Source organism: Larimichthys crocea, chromosome IX (genome assembly GCF_000972845.2).
Source record: "Larimichthys crocea isolate SSNF chromosome IX, L_crocea_2.0, whole genome shotgun sequence".
Lineage (NCBI taxonomy): Eukaryota > Metazoa > Chordata > Actinopteri > Sciaenidae > Larimichthys > Larimichthys crocea.
This window is the reverse complement of record NC_040019.1, coordinates 8,188,975-8,204,674: the sequence shown is the minus strand read 5'-3', so window position 1 is coordinate 8,204,674 and position 15,700 is coordinate 8,188,975. Positions and strand designations below refer to the sequence as shown.

Here is a 15,700-nt window from a genome sequence, read left to right as displayed (position 1 = left end):
GGCATCTCTTTATCGTTCGCTCCTATGATGAGTTAAGGAATAGCTTATGTCTTTTTTGTTGTTGTTGTTGTTGTTGTTTTCTGGTTGGAAACGGGCTCATTTGCAAACAGCTGATACAAAAACAATCTTTACTGCTCAATTTAAAAGACACCGAGAAATAAAGTACAATTGTGTTGGCAGCATTAGCATCAGTCCAGTGTTGACCAGGCAGGCTTAGAGATGCAGAAAGCTAAATCACTGTCTGGCACATCAGTTTAATGTAAAAAACAACAACAAAAAAACAAAATGAAATGAGGGAAGGGGGAACAAAAATCGACAAAAACCAAACAGTTTCGAGCAGCACATGGTAGGCGTGCAAGACCAGAAAGCACTTATGATCCTAAAGCACACATTTAAGATTTAAAGAAAACATTTTATAAGCCATTTTCACTTCAGGCACAAAATAATACAAGTTTACATCTACAATGTTGTAGTTAAATTTATATGAGAAGGGAGCTGAGATTCATATGTTAGAAAAAAAATAATTAAAAAATCATTAAATGAGAAAGTAAACAAAAAAAGAGCCAAAGGCAAGAGAAGGTAGCAGGCATACACTAACAGATTTACAATGTGGTTTTAAGCCACAGACAGAACCCCATCACTTTTTACAACTTCATTTTCAAAAAAAATTCAGCGAGTGTTGGAGTCAGTCATGTGGAGCTCTTAGGAATGGGGCGGGTTATAACGGGAGCACAGATTTATGTGCAGCTCTGGAGGAAGTATACGAGATGATCTAGGGCTTAAGTTTTTGTATCTGTTCATTTGTTTATTAGACATTTTCATTACTTGCTGTGTTCTCCCAACTTGCATTCGACAGTTCAATACCGAAAGTCAGTGTTTTCTACACAGGCACAACCAAAACAAACTGCAAATATCCAGTGTACTCCTAATATCTTAAGGAAATCTGACCAGTGATAGAACCTAAAAAAGGACTGTGAATACAGCAAATACAGTACAAACCTTTTTTTTTTAAACCTACTTACATGACTTACATAGAAAAACAAAACAAAAAACAAACAAAAAAAAACCTCTGGTCCTCATGTACAGTAGGTCTCATGATTCATCTTCAGTACCCATTATTAATATGTTGTAATGGGTAAGCATCTAAACCAGAACACAATAAATATCAATAAATAAACATTTTCTGCAGAGAAACGGCGCATACCATTTCAACGAGGATGAAAAACAAACTAACAAAAAACGTGTTTTAGTAACAAAATGTTCCTATTCAGAGGATTAATCTCAATATTCTCCACGACATAGAAGGCTAGAACAGTTCAAGTATAGATGTAGTCTAATGAATCAGAAGTTAGTCCCCATGCCTTTCCCATTTCACAGTCTATGAACTAATTACAGAGGAGCTACCAAAAGAAACCATCACATATAAACAATCAGGTCAACCACATAAAAAGCAACAAATATATGTAGTGTATCGTCATTATATATACTATACATATATATATCTATATATCTCTTTGAATATCACAAAATATCTACTTTTGGTCCACTGTACAAAGGTGATCTTTAAACAGGGAACAAAGGATGAAAGCATTTTATGGGCTAAAAACTGAAGTGAAAATGTATCAGAGGTGAGAGAAAAGCAATGCAGTTTTTCTCTATCGCGTTGAGATTTGTGCAGTACAGTGGTGTGTGTGCAATAAGGTTTGGTGACTGTGCTGCACGCGTCAAAGGGCTGGCACCACTGGTTTGAGGTAGGGTGACTGATGAATGTGTTCCAACACATACACGCAAGCGCACGCACAGGCTTATATATACACACATGCACATTAAAAACACGGTGCAGACCGACGCATTCCGTGCTCACGCAGACACACTCGCGCTCGCACACACACATACACACTTCACCCGATAACAAAAGGCTAATGTGAGAATTGGCCTCAAGAGGGCAGAGTGAGGGCAGGAGCAAGGCTAAAAGACCATGATTCAGATAAGTAAGCTTAGTAGAGCTGATCCAGAGAAAACAACAACAGGTGTGTCTGTGCCTGCATCCCCTTGGTCTCAACACTGATGAGCCAGCCCAAATCCAGCCACGAGTCACCAGAAAGCCAAATCTGTGGCTGGGACAATGCAGAGGGGCCGTGGGCTCTCTACAGCACACAGTCAGGACTACAAGGACAGCTGCATTTAAGGATAAGGCACTATGATAAAGCCGAGGTACATTAAATCCCTGACATTCCTTCTGCTCTGCAACATGGCACTGTGGGACAGGAAACAGCTCTTGGGTGGGCCCCAAATGGCTCACTCTCAGCTTCCTCTTGTTGGTTTGGTTTTGGTCCTTCGTGAACTTAAGAAATTTCATTTAAGACAGAAACTGCAAAAAACAGGGGAACGTGTCCAGTAAAGTTGTTTCTTCAAGATTACAGCTCGTCATGTAAACGACACTACAGAGCATCAAAAATGAACAAAGGCAAGCGTTATGCACAGAGTGCATAGAAAAAGCTAGCATCGAGGAAGTGGTTTTGTACAGCCGGTCTTCTCAATCTCCTTTCTATATACACAAGTAGCAGCACAGATATCTCTTTAGGGGTTTCTTTTTCTGTGGCTAGAAGTGGCTAAAGGTGGGTGGCTACCATATAAGTTTCCAAAAGAAGAGACAAAACTGCCCCATGATCCTTTTTTCAAATGCCATACATACATAGAAAGTCATCCCTTTGTTTTTTAGCTACATACAATACTCAAAATATTTTGTTCAGCCAAAAGTTTATCAGCAGTCGGAATGCATGTTGACATAAACCATACTAAAATTAGAAGGGATACGTGGAAATTAAAACAAAACCAAACACAATGATAGCACCATGAGTTTTGGGTAATACCAATTGAAAGTACAGCAAAACTATTTACAATAGACGAAGGTCTTAAGTCAATCAATGACTTTGCTCCACTGGGACTAGTGACATGGATTTGAGCTCTGAGACATCAGTAGTTTGAAGGAGTTTAACTTTCCTTCAAAGGTAAAACCCGTCTGCATAAACAGACTGAGGCGTTAGATCGCGCCTAGGCAGGAAACATTTAACGGGTCAAATTAGTCCTTCTCCTCCAGCTGCTGCATTGTGGTAGAGCACAGACTTACGGGATGACAACACATCCAGAATCTAAGCAGTCAGACACGGACAGCACATCTCGGCCAGAGTATCATCATTTCAGCGCTCCCCCACTGACCGTGCTAGATTGGGAGAGGAGAGTGGTGTCCACTCGAGTGCAGACAGAGACAATGCATGAAAAAGACGGAAACATCTAGACTTACAGAGAGAAAGATATGTGGAGAGTGAGATAGCAAAAATAGGCCAGACAAGGTTAGCCGTGCCCTCAGACCCTCAAACTGAGGCGTAGGTGTTGCCTGTAGCGCTGCAGTGGCGGATGGTGGGAGTGCCAGCGGAGGGGGTCAGTATGTGCTCAGTGTGGTCCTGCGGGGGCTGGGGGAGTGAGTGGAGGACACCTGGCTGGACGACCCCTACCACAGGGTGGGACCCGTCCTCTAGGGCCCCGACCTGTATCACCTGGATCACCTCATGCTCTGACTTCTCTCGCTTGGCAAGAGGTTCCCCGGACTCCTCCGTGTCGTCTTCCAAGTCACTGTCCATCCCGCTCGTTTCATCTAGACAGAAGAAATCAGCACGTGTATAAATGTGTAAAACATTGGTAAAAGGAAGATTCACACAGCTGGAGAAGATGCAAAAACTTATGTAAAAAAACACAATTACTGCTCAAGAGTCACACCTCTAAAGTTCTCAGGTATTTGCACACTATACACTTTGCCACATACCTTTGTCAATGTTTGTGAGGGACAGAGTGTTGAGGCTGTCGAACTGAAAACAGAGACAAACATTAGTGGTTTACACTGTAGGTAAAACATCTCTCCTGAGGTGAACAGAAATTAAATAAGCAAACAGAGGTAGTTTCACATCCGACATACAGTGTATCCATCATTTACTGTAGTGTATCACGATGGCACCATAAAGATTCTGTGAATTTTCAACATTGGAAACTTTCCATGGGTATTAACGAGAATAAACGGAATAAACTGGGGATTTACAAAACTGAAGGTTGGCCCTTAACAGGGAGCTTAAAACCCTAACCATAACTATGAAGATAGGAAGCTACATTTATACCTCGCCCATGACACCAATGGGTGTCTCTCCAGTAGCTTGGGCCACACGATGCTCCACTAGGTAAAACATGTACTCATCATACAGCAGGCGAATCAGGTGGAAGGAACCAAAGCTGGCAGCACTGCGCAGAGTCAGGTCCCTGATCACCATAGAACTGCAGAGACATGGAAGAAAACATAATAAGTGTTCTGTACACTCACATATGTTTCTCAGTATGGTTGTTGTGTCTTTACAGACCTGTAGAAGGACCACTTGAGCAGGAACTGTCGAGCCGCTCTGGGGAAGCTGGGTCGGTGCTCGTAAGGCTTGAGCACCTGAGTGACCACATTTTCCAGCCAGGCTGCCCACTGCTCCAGAGAGCTTTGCTGCTGTAGTGTGGCCTTGAAGTCCTGCTCCAAGTGCTGAACCACTCCCTCCTCGCACTGGCACACCCATGATGCCTGCTCCTATACGGCAACACAGAAAAAAGAAAAAAAAAACTGGAGGTTACAGACAGAGCAGATAATGGAGAGGGGAGTTTGGTAGACACAACAAAAGCACCACAGCTACATATCCAAAACACAGAGCTGTTCTGACCTGTACGTTAGCAAAGTCAACACGGTTGAGATCACTCAGCATCTGGTTGATCTGTGACGTGTTTTGCAACACAGCACGTGCCGCTTGAGCCAGATGGTTCAGAGATGTGTATCTGCGTAGTGTTTGCGCAAAGGCACTAACAGCGGCAATCTGTGAGGAGAGAGCACACAAAAGCCCAGGTGGTTACCAACTGTAAGTATACACACTTCCTCTATACGTTCCTCTCAGGCATTCATTGTATTGAAAAGTAACAGGTGACTTTTATGTGCAGCACTCTGTGTGAATGCTGTTGAAGTTTACCTTGGTCTGGATCATTCTCTGTGGAATGGCATTCATGGCATTATTCAGCCAACCTTCCAGGCTTTTGGCAAAGTTGCGAATGGCTTGAGTCAAGGCACCTGAAAAACAAGCCGACAAGCACAACAACAACTTAATAACTGAGCATTAACACAACAAACAAGTAAACAGGAGAGGTGTCTGTGACTGTGACTCACTGGGAATGGGTCTCAGGACATCAGGGATGAGGATCTCCACAAGGGACTGGTACATTAGATGGTCACAGGTGCTCATCCATTTGAGTACAGCCTCGTTTCTGCACAGCACCAGTAGCTGTGAACGGGGGAGCCGTGCTTCAATCTCACTCACACTGCTGAAGAATAAACAAACCAGATTTAGAAAGCTGCCTTTGACTTTTCAAATGAGACCTCAAATGAATTCAGTCCAAATATATACTGGTTAAATATGTTCTGGTGGCTACTATTTCTCTTTGGCAAAACACTGACAGACTTCATCCAAGACAAAAATTGTACTGTGTATTGACCTCACCTGTTTTCTGTTATAGTGGTACCCTCTACAGAGTCAGGGGGAGAATAACGCCAGAATGTTTGCCACAGTTTCTCAATTAGACTGAACTGGAGGTTGACAACCACATCCAGGATAGCCTGAAACAAGAGAATAAACAAAAACAGTGAATGGTTTACACTAGAAGTGTGTCTGTGGATTATCCAGTCAGTTGTCAGTAACGTATCTACTGGCCCCAAACTATCTGCATGGCCAGCCACCACTACAGGCGCATGAGGAAATATTTTAGTTTTTTGTAATTTGGTTGAACTAACTTTGATCATGAGAAGAAGATTAACAGCCATAAGGTTTTGAGCATCATCTGTGGATGACCCAATCTCTGGTTTTCCAGACATTAGGTCAGCTGTGATTGAAAACTTTACAAGATGGAGAGAAAATTCTCTTCCAAAATGCCAGCAGCTGGCATTTACAAATATCTGTCAGTCTAAGCACACATGACCTTTCCCAAAGTTTCTCTGAATCCAACCAAACTTTAAATACATGTTCTTTTTCAAAATGTGGAAGACTTGGCAGCATTTTGAGTCTTCCCAGCCTTTTCTCATTAAAGATAGCTTAAAGAAGATTAAACTAGTAAGTGGCCGTCATGACAGAGACTGACAGATTAAGGCATATATACGTAAGGGGGAACAAAAAAAAAAAATGACTTGAATCTAGGAGAAAATGGGAATCTTTAATAGGAAATAAGTGGCATAGATTTAGGGGGTGGTGAAATGCAGCTAGCCCTGGAAGATCAATAATTAGATGTACATTCACAATGCTTACATAGTCATATTGATAATGTTGCATCAATAAATTCTACAATATCGAAGGGCATTACTTAGCTTTCATTGAAGGCCAAAGAGCAACTCGACCCCCTGGTCCCCCTGTGAATTGCACTTGTGTGCCATAGTGAGCTGTGGTGACAGCGAGTATGAAAAGAATGCATGTTATCTAACCTCACAGTGCTCTCTGTAAAGGGACTGGAGAGCTTTCACATCCTCTGGGCTGATGTTCTCTGTATTGCTCTGTCCCAGGTCCAGCTCTACAAAGTCAGGGAGTGCCCGCGATGCATCTGTTGGGGCAATAAAAATAATTTAAGTCACACAATATTCAGTATATTTCAGTGCATCCCACATATTTCTGGTTGAACAGAGCAAAGCCACTGACCTAGAAACTGCTGGTGGTGTTGACTCTGTGCAATGACTGTCTGCTCTGCTGCACCAGGATGGGGTTGGCCTCCACCTGAGTAATTCTCCCCAGAGCAGGTATCAAACTTCTGCACTGGCTTGAACCTGAAAACAAAGAGATCACACCTCAGTATCTATAAAAAGGGTGACTTGTGTCACAGCTGGAACACGTTTCCTGTGTTACCTCTGTTTCTGCTGAACAGGTTGCTGTCTGAGGGCCATATACTGCATGTCTTCTTGAAGTCTATTGAGTGGAGAGTCTGGTTTCACACGTATACCATAGTAATGATATTTGGAGTTCCCTCTGCAAGACAGAACAGAAAGTGGATACACATTGACACAGTCCCATTGTGAGGTGCACAGAAAAGTTCATATGGATTAAAGCGAAGGGCAGGAAAGAAGAACCGATAAGACTTTCACTGGATCAAGAACACTGCCATTAGATGAAAATCGGAAAGTAACCTTGTCCCAAGGCGCCTTGTACGGAGTCCCATGAAGATGGAGCGGATGAGTTTGCCAAAAGAAGCTGCATTTACAGGGTCCAGTTTCTGCTCCTGGCAATGGCGCAGATAATGATTGTAGAGGGTGGATCGTGGTAGACTTACGCCCTCTGCTGTCTCGTAATTATCCAACAGCCACTGGAGCTACAAGGGAACATATGCTTTATCACTCAAGAGGTTCACACACTTCAGACTGACAGTCTGTAATCTTGATGTTGCAGCGTCACACCTCCGCAAAAGCATTTCTATAGCAGCCAGTCAATTTAAAGCAATCGTAACAATTAAAACCGGCAACAAAAACAGCAAAAACTAAATCAAACTCAAATGTATTCAGAGTTGAGAGAGGCAGAAGAGCAAGAGAGTGAGTCTAGCAAAAGTCAAGGTCAGGCGGCAAGCATTCATAAAAGCAACTTACATGGCTGTTGAGCAGTGAGCTTCTCTGACTGGATAAACCCTCAGATTTTTGGAGCGTCTCAATCGCCATTTCAATCTGATAAACCATGAAGCACAGGACAACAAAATGTAAGAAGGGGGGAAATAAAAACAAAAGGAAGAAAAAATAAAAGAGTTGATGTAGACACATTTGTGGCCACTAGAAAAAATGAAAATAAAGAGAATCTAGAAAGTGTCCCAAAGCAAGCGCTACAAAACCCAAGCAGAGCAGGATTCAAGGAAGGCTAGTTTGCAGACACACAACTCTTCAAGATTTCCACTTATAACACATACCATGTGCTGAGAAGACTCCATTACAAAAACAAAAGAGTGGGGCAGTGTGCCAAGACGCTTTAGTAACACCTGCGCATCAATCTCAAAAGCTGGTTCACACTTCACAGGGAGAAGCCTAATTAGATATTTCATTTTACTTTTTTTTTTTTTAATTTTTATTTTTATGTATATTTCTGCCCAATTATTATTTCATTTGTAGTTAGGAAGGCTCTACCAAAGGGACGGTAGACCGCATGGTACTGATTCTGTGCAATGGTTGTCCACTTCTTAGTTTGTACTGCTTCTGATACATGTGAAATTATTGAGCAGGTATCTGGGATTGAAGACCTTACTGCCCCATCTTTGGGGCCCATTTATCTTGTCAAGTACATCACTTAGGCTAGACAAAGATGAGCTGCAAATTTGCTTAAGCCGTTAACCCTTGCACACATTTTGATGACAAAAAAAAACAAAAACATTTTTCCCTTGCTTAGCCATTATTTGATGCTGCACTCTCTGCTGTGACTGACAGCTAAGCATCATGCTAAATTCCTCACAGAAAGGGTCACCATGGTTGACTATATGAAAATGCCAAATGGGGCATCTGGGTTATTGCAAAAGCAAGAGCAAACCACTTTGTCAAAAGCAGGGCTCTGGCGAGGAGTGGGTGAGTCTGTGGAGCTTTGGTTCCCCTAGACCATCCTCCCCGCTTCTCCTCTTTAATACACCTGTCTCTCCCTCTATTCTTCTACACCAAAGAGTGGGAATAACAGATGGATGAAATAGAGGACAGAAACAAAGCCCTGCATCAGCTGAATATTAAATATTAAGGGTTACAATTTTGAACACTGCTGGAAGTAGTTAGGTCACCCAAGCCCAGCCTACGCAGCGCATGGAGCACATCAGCAAAGGATCATCGCGAGAGATACACAATCATGAAGGAGGTGGGTATAAAAGTTGTTTCTCATTGATGTGTAGCATGTATACACACTGTCATGTGGAAAACATGACACAACTATTGAGAACGGTGTCCTACTTTTTGGATCAAACTAGCGCAAAGATCAATAAAGTATGACACAAACAGAGCATCTATGTTAACGGGGAGAGTCTAGCCAAACTAATAGCTGTGTGGATCTAAACAGGAAAGAGGCAGAAGTTACTACAAAGTCACTACTTACAATAAATCAAATAAATAACAAACAAAACACACAAAAGCAGGCAGGCAAAGGCAGGTGAGGGGCCTAATTAGTAGGTGCACTGCACTTACAGTGGCTGGGGAAGCTCGTGCGGTCTGGGTGGCAGGGTGGGGTCCAGCATTGTCCATGATGTAAGCCCCAGGACTGCTGCTGATTACCTGACCCCCTGCCAGATTCATGTTCATTCCTCCGTTGCCCCCTCCTCCGTTGTTGGTCATGCCATGAGATGTCACCACAGTGGACACTTGCGATGAGCTTCCCTGTGTGTCAAAGTAGCTCCCTCCACTGTTCTGGCTATACAGCTGTGGCTCTGAGTATGAGTAGGTTCTTCTGTTCAGAAGAGAGGTTAGCAGTCAGTCACTGTGCCCAAGATATATGAACTATAACTGAGAAAACAATAGTGTGAATTATTTTTAAAAAATGGTCTGGTGAAGGTTTTAGTGGCATCTAGCGGCGAGTCTGCAAATTACAACCAACTGAATATCACTCGCCTTCCAAGCATGTAGCATATAACTAAGGTGGCCAGGCAATGAAACATGGCGGGGCAACGTGGCTGACTCCGTGTGAGGACCTGCTCTCTCTGCAGATATAAAAGTCTCATTCTAAGGTAATGAAAACAAAACAATTCTTAATGTACTAACATTCTTATGAATATTATATTCCATTTCTGCCAATAGATCTTTCTTGATATTAAACATTGGAAAGTACTTTTAAGTATTTTTATTGCAACTTTCAAATTAGCTGTGTAATTTATTTTGTGTTTGGTCTGAAGTTATTTTTATATTTTTTTTTTTAATTACAGTATGGTTTCTAATGGTAACAATTAGACAGTATGTGTTTTGATTGCCTGTGAAGGCACAGTTCAACAACAATCACCATAATGATGACAATCCAAAACAGTAACATTATTTTTAATGGTTATGGTTCATTTTCTTTTCCAAAGTAACACAGCATTTTAAAAATGTGCTTTTGTATGACCATTTAAATATAACTCTAACATGTTATTGTTGATTGATATTGTATTTCTAAGCAGCACTGCTAGTGACTGTTTTCATAGGTAGCTGAGATCACATGGCCTGTGTATTTTCTTTTTCTATACATGCTCTGATGCGTGTTTGTGTATCACAGTAAGACAAACACAGCTTGGCCTGGGTAGTGGTATGTAACCCCATTTCTCAGACCCAGGGGACTCTGGCATAGCGTCAGCACTTATAAGACAGACCTACTTCTGGTCATGTTCAGGTGACTGAGTACACATGGCCGCACACACCTCAGAAAAGAAAACAAACACTCACACTCACACATACACAAAAGAAGGCACTCCCACCAACATCATGTGCTTGTGACATGAATGATGGTGTGAAGAGACTTAAGAGGAGAAAGAACAGGCTGCAGAGACGCAGCGCTAATATTTGTGGAGTGTTATAAGAGCAGAGCTGGGTAACAGATTGACTCACATGTTGCCATTGGTGTAGACGCCACTGTTTTCCTCCACATACTGCACCTGTGCTGGGTAAACATGCTGAACCTGCTGAACAGTCTGGGCCTGGCAAGACAAATTGGAGGCATTGAATACGAATGATAATACTTATTAAATGCAAATACATACATGCACATATGTCCATACAGTATGCAGGAACATTCAGACTTGAATGCACACACACACAAGACAAAGTGGATGTACCTGTTGCTGGACAGGCACCTGCTGGGTGGAGCCGGTAGGCTGGACAGGCACGGTGGTCTGAAGAGGGACAGTGGAGGTGGAGTCAGCGCCTGCTTCAGGGGTCTGCATGGCGCCTAAATAAGACAGAGAGCAAAGTCTTTCTATAAATAAGATGATGATCATAATTACTGGTAACCAAGAACACGCTCAACCTACAGGTCAGACTGGTAAAACAACTTAAAAGCACAGCGATCATTGAATTTGTGTAGCATCAAATATCATAACTGTGCATGTGTGATCAAACACGTTTGATTTCTTTGAGTTGAAAACCAGACTTATAATTAACAACTTTTTTTTACATTTTATATAATAACAAATATAAAATAAAATAAAAATCATAAAGTCAGTGTCAGTAATTTCTAAAAGCTCAACAATTATTTACCTCATCTTTGACAAGTGTCTAGAAGATATTGAATTTAATAACAAAGAGACAAATCTATCATATCACATGACATAAGCCGTGTAGAAGAAAACACATCCAACACTTATCCACATGGCTTGGTTAGTTAAAGACATTAAAATATGCCTAAATGAGATACTAATCTAGAAATGATAGAAAACACAAGGTTTTTACCACAGACCCAAATCAATGCTACTAAAGCTGCTCAAGAGCAACTCTACCCCAGCACCTGTTTCTGCCTTGTGGTACTCAATGTACTGAGAGCCTCATGCATCACTGACACATGGTCTTGTCTCCATGTTCACAGCCATAAAACAAGTTAATATTTAACAAACTCCAAATAGAAGCTGCTTCTCGTCGCTCTGTCAGTGCCCGCTTTTGCAGGTTTGACATTACTTGAGACTGGAAGTCCCGGATCAGTAAGAACAGCTGAGCTGACAAGTTATCTAAATTTATTTAAATCTCCTAATGCTACTAATAAAAGAGCTATATCACGATTATCAGCATCTCCCTACAAAGTGAACTATTTTGAAGAGAATAATAGTGTGAGGAGACACTGATGGTGAACCTGTGTTTGTGAGTTAATAATAGTATGGCTACCATCACCCATTCCTTCCAGGGGAAGGCCACCTCCTCCCCATCACAGTTTCCATGAACAAGCCTCTCTTGGTTAATTAAGCTGGGTCTCCTAACAGCTTCGACTCTCTCCAGGGACAGCCTGCCCCTTCCCTTTATCTTCAATATCATACAGGCCTTTTTGGTTGGGATGAAGGCTATCGTTTTATTCGTGTTGGGGTGACAAACCTCACAGTTGGACTATAAAGTTTAGTCAGTATCTCCTGGTGCACGGAGTATGATGAATGGTAAAGCAATGGGGGGGGAGAAAAAAAAAGAAGCTTTCTTTAAACATACGGGAGCACCGAGATTCATTAACGCAACGCCTTCTGCTTTCAGCATGACTATTTTCAACACCTTGGGGAGGGGGATGTGTGTATATACTATCACTGTCAGACAATGTCAGCAGGCTGTTGCTAGACAGGCTGCAGTTTGGCTCATGAAAAAAAAACTACTATCCGGTTCAAATATTTTTTTATTCTTGCGATTTGGTCAGTAAACAATCAATCCAAAAAACAATAAAGACAAAGCTGACGTATGATTAAGATCCTACGACACAGAAGTAACTTTTTTTTTTTTTTACCCCGATGTGTGAAAGCTATTGGATGCAGGCTGATGCAAAGTGATAAAAATGTCAAACTGTAGCCTTCAGCATACTATATCCAAATGCTAAAAAAAGGACTTGTGAAGGGAGGAGAATATACTGTAGACTTATATTCCACATTGCAGTCTGAAAGCTAAAATACATGGCCCCAACTGAGCCCACCTAATCGTGGAAAGGAGCCCCTGCATCACAACACACTCTTGTTGCCTCACCCCAACCCCCTCCACAAACACTCGCACGCACGCACACACACACAGACACACACACACACTAACACACCTCCTGCCTCACCATTCAGGCACTCCCTTGTGGCCCACTTAAATACTGTGCTCCACTGAGCAAGTGCAAGCCCTACAAAGACACAGAGGAACAAAAGCCACCAAGGAGGGCAGCATTTTGCCCTGCGTTTTCTCCCCTCAATTCCTCTTGCTAACATCACGAGCAACAAAGACTAAAGAGTGCAAGGTTCACAGTCGCAGCTAGAAGAAAATACACAGGACCATAATTTGCCTCCCTAATGATCATGTATGATAAAAAGTGGTGTCTAACATGCCGGGTGAAGAAATTAGAGCTGGTGAACAAGGTTGAAAAGTATACCACAAAATCTCTCCCTCTCACACACACACAGTACAGTACATGCAAACCAAAGGCAAGACGGGAACATGATCAGGCGCTAGTACAGCAGAAAAACAGGTGGAGGGAGACATAATTGGGAGCTGAAGTGTGTGTGTGTGTGTTTGTGTTTATGAAGGGGAGGGGGTGGGGGAGTATGCAAAGTGTCAAAGTGTTTAGGAGTTGGCTTTTCAGATAATAAGGAAAGCTGTGGGTGACTTGTGTGTTTTTAAAAAGGTGCTGATGTTGAGTTCGAGATCAGGAACATTACATCAACATATGGGATACTGCTAGTTGTGCCAAAAAAAATAAATAAAAAAAAATAAACTAAAAATAGGTCAAAGTAACAAAGTTAGTGCTCAGCATTTAATCTGATTTTAGGTCATAACAAGACCAAATGCAAAATGTGCCAAAATTTCTTGAAGCATCATGAAATAGGTTACTAAAGTGTGTCTAAATGTGTCCTGTTCATCCTAATTGCCAGATGTGGGTTTAGGAAGGGGAAAAAACAAGAACCTGCGAGTCTCCTCTTTCATCAACAATATACATTATGTCTGGCAGGGCCGAGGCAAATAACAAACCAGACATGCTGTATTCTGCTAAACCATGAAAATGGATGACTGAATAATTGAATTAATCAGCCCCTCTTTAAGTGATTGGAAATGTAACAGGATCCAGGCAGCAGGTGGCATGGTACTATTTCTGCACTACCGGACTACAGGTAAGTGGTAACATGATCTGATAACTAGCAGTTCCTAACATCCTGTTTTGTGTGTGTGAGGGGTGTCTGTGCATGACCTATTTTGGGTTAGATCAATATATTTATATCATTTTGGGCTTTGACTACAGCGCGTGTAAAAAAAAAAAAAAAGGATTTGACATAACAAGTTGTTCACAAACACAGGTACATGAGTAAGTTAGAGATCTATACTGTTATGGATGACAAGTGCAAGATCTTTTTTTTTATTTTTTATTTACTGCGGTGGACGCATGCAGTCAGGCCTTTGGTGGTCAGCAGTCCCACCACTACTTGAGGTGCACCTGCCCTCCACCCACTTCTCCACAAATACACACACACACACACACACACACACCTGTTCTGTAACCTAACGGGAATCAGAGGTCGCAGCTGCACAGGAGACCCAATGGACCCGAGAATAATTGTGATGCAACATTAAGAAACCAAGCCTCTGCCTTTATATGAACCTCCATCCAGGATTAAAGAAGGAACCCTAAAATCTGAAGTTTACTATTCTGGAGTGAGGAAAAAAAAAAAATAGCATATTTAATACATAATATAGCATATTTTAAATGAATTAAAGTAAAGCTTAAAAACTAAATCTGGCACAAAACGTCCTCTTCACTGACACTGCTTCTCCTTTGCTTTCTTGCGCACCCAGACACACACAGATATAACAAAATAAATAAAAAATACACATTGCAATCTATTCACTGATATTCTGCTGTGTGTCTGTGTTGCAGAGCCGGTGATTGAACCTTGACGTTACCAGCCCAGTTTGCACAAACGCGAAATGATTAAAACGGTGGCACTTGAGATTTAAAAACATAAATCAAGCAGGTTTATTATTATTATTTAATTTATTATTATTATTATTACTCAAAGCTGCTAAACTTGTTATCAGACAGCTTATCACAGCCATCTGATGCCACAAAGAGGGCAGATGGAAAGCTAGCGAAGCTATCTTGCTCCCTAAGACAAAAGGGAAAGTAATGGCTTAGCTATTGTCAATAGCAGTTAGTGTATGGACATCTAAGCTCACAGCACTGCCCAATGTTTATCGACGTTAGTCACACTGTGTTAAACGACAAGATTTAAAAACATAAAAAATTAAAAAAAAACGTGCAATAATCACCGGTAACATTAGCCCAAAAAAAAAATATGGGATACCAACAGGCATTGTAAGAAGGCAACGCTGGCGTTAGCAACCTAGCAACAACAGACACCTGCTCCTGCTCCAGCTGACCAGCTAGCATCAGTGACTAGCCCAGACCTATGCTACCGCTCAGCATGGTTTAAGTTTAGACTAATAACTAACACAGACTCGTTTTTTTTCTGTCAAACGGGTTAGTTTGAACCCTTCTGAGAGCACACAGTTAGCTTGTGCTAGCGAGCAAGGACCTCTCACAGCTGTGGGTATCTACAGGCAACGTTAGCAAGCGAGGCTACCACGTCACAAAGAAACACCCTCGCTAGCAAACTACCCCAGCTATCCACCGAGCCTTCATTCAGCAGCCGGACAAAACATTAAAATAAAAAAAAAAACAAAGCATTAATATACTTCTTCTTAAAATTATCCCCCCTTTGAAGCGAGAAGGGGCGTTAAAAAGCAGGCTTAGAAATAGTTACAAAAAAATATGTATTCAAACCTGAGCTGTGGACTGGTTGATGAGATGAGGATGGTGGAGGAGGTGGTAATGATGGAGCGAGAGGTTGTTGTTGGTGGGTTACAGTCGCCAGGACTACGGTGACTATGGCGCTGCCTCACTGGGCAACAGTTGCTATAAAACTCACCGGGAGCGCGCAACCTTACCAGTCAGGTGGGAGGAGATTA

General features: G+C 41.9%; 1 protein-coding gene across 3 annotated transcripts; it reads right to left on the bottom strand.

Annotated features, from left to right (window-relative positions):
* Positions 1-52: 52 nt before the first annotated feature.
* rfx3 (regulatory factor X, 3 (influences HLA class II expression)) lies at positions 53-15,700 on the bottom strand. 3 transcript variants are annotated; one of them, XM_019278335.2, is made up of 17 exons: positions 15,516-15,700; positions 10,858-10,970; positions 10,631-10,719; positions 9,245-9,503; positions 7,688-7,762; positions 7,235-7,416; positions 6,957-7,076; positions 6,753-6,877; positions 6,542-6,657; positions 5,571-5,686; positions 5,240-5,391; positions 5,046-5,143; positions 4,746-4,895; positions 4,407-4,615; positions 4,170-4,323; positions 3,824-3,866; positions 53-3,655 (listed from the first exon to the last, which is right to left on the bottom strand). In XM_019278335.2, the coding sequence occupies exons 2-17, from the start codon at positions 10,963-10,965 to the stop codon at positions 3,375-3,377; spliced, it is 2,277 nt and encodes a 758-aa protein (XP_019133880.2). In that variant the 5' UTR covers positions 10,966-10,970; positions 15,516-15,700; the 3' UTR covers positions 53-3,374. The 3 variants fall into 3 exon arrangements, with proteins under 3 accessions (XP_019133880.2, XP_019133881.2, XP_010736476.3); XM_019278336.2 differs by having other exon boundaries at positions 5,240-5,394; positions 9,245-9,500; XM_010738174.3 differs by having other exon boundaries at positions 5,240-5,394; positions 15,516-15,699.

Excerpts from the sequence above, each read along its gene's own strand:
- rfx3 (XM_010738174.3), bottom strand. The coding sequence starts at position 10,965 with ATGCAGACCCCTGAAGCAGGCGCTGACTCCACCTCCACTGTCCCTCTT. Across the intron at positions 6,658-6,752 it reads ACACCACCAGCAGTTTCTAG|ATGCATCGCGGGCACTCCCT; the intron begins GTCAGTGGCTTT and ends TTGCCCCAACAG. Across the intron at positions 5,687-6,541 it reads TTTACAGAGAGCACTGTGAG|GCTATCCTGGATGTGGTTGT; the intron begins GTTAGATAACAT and ends CTCTTGTTTCAG.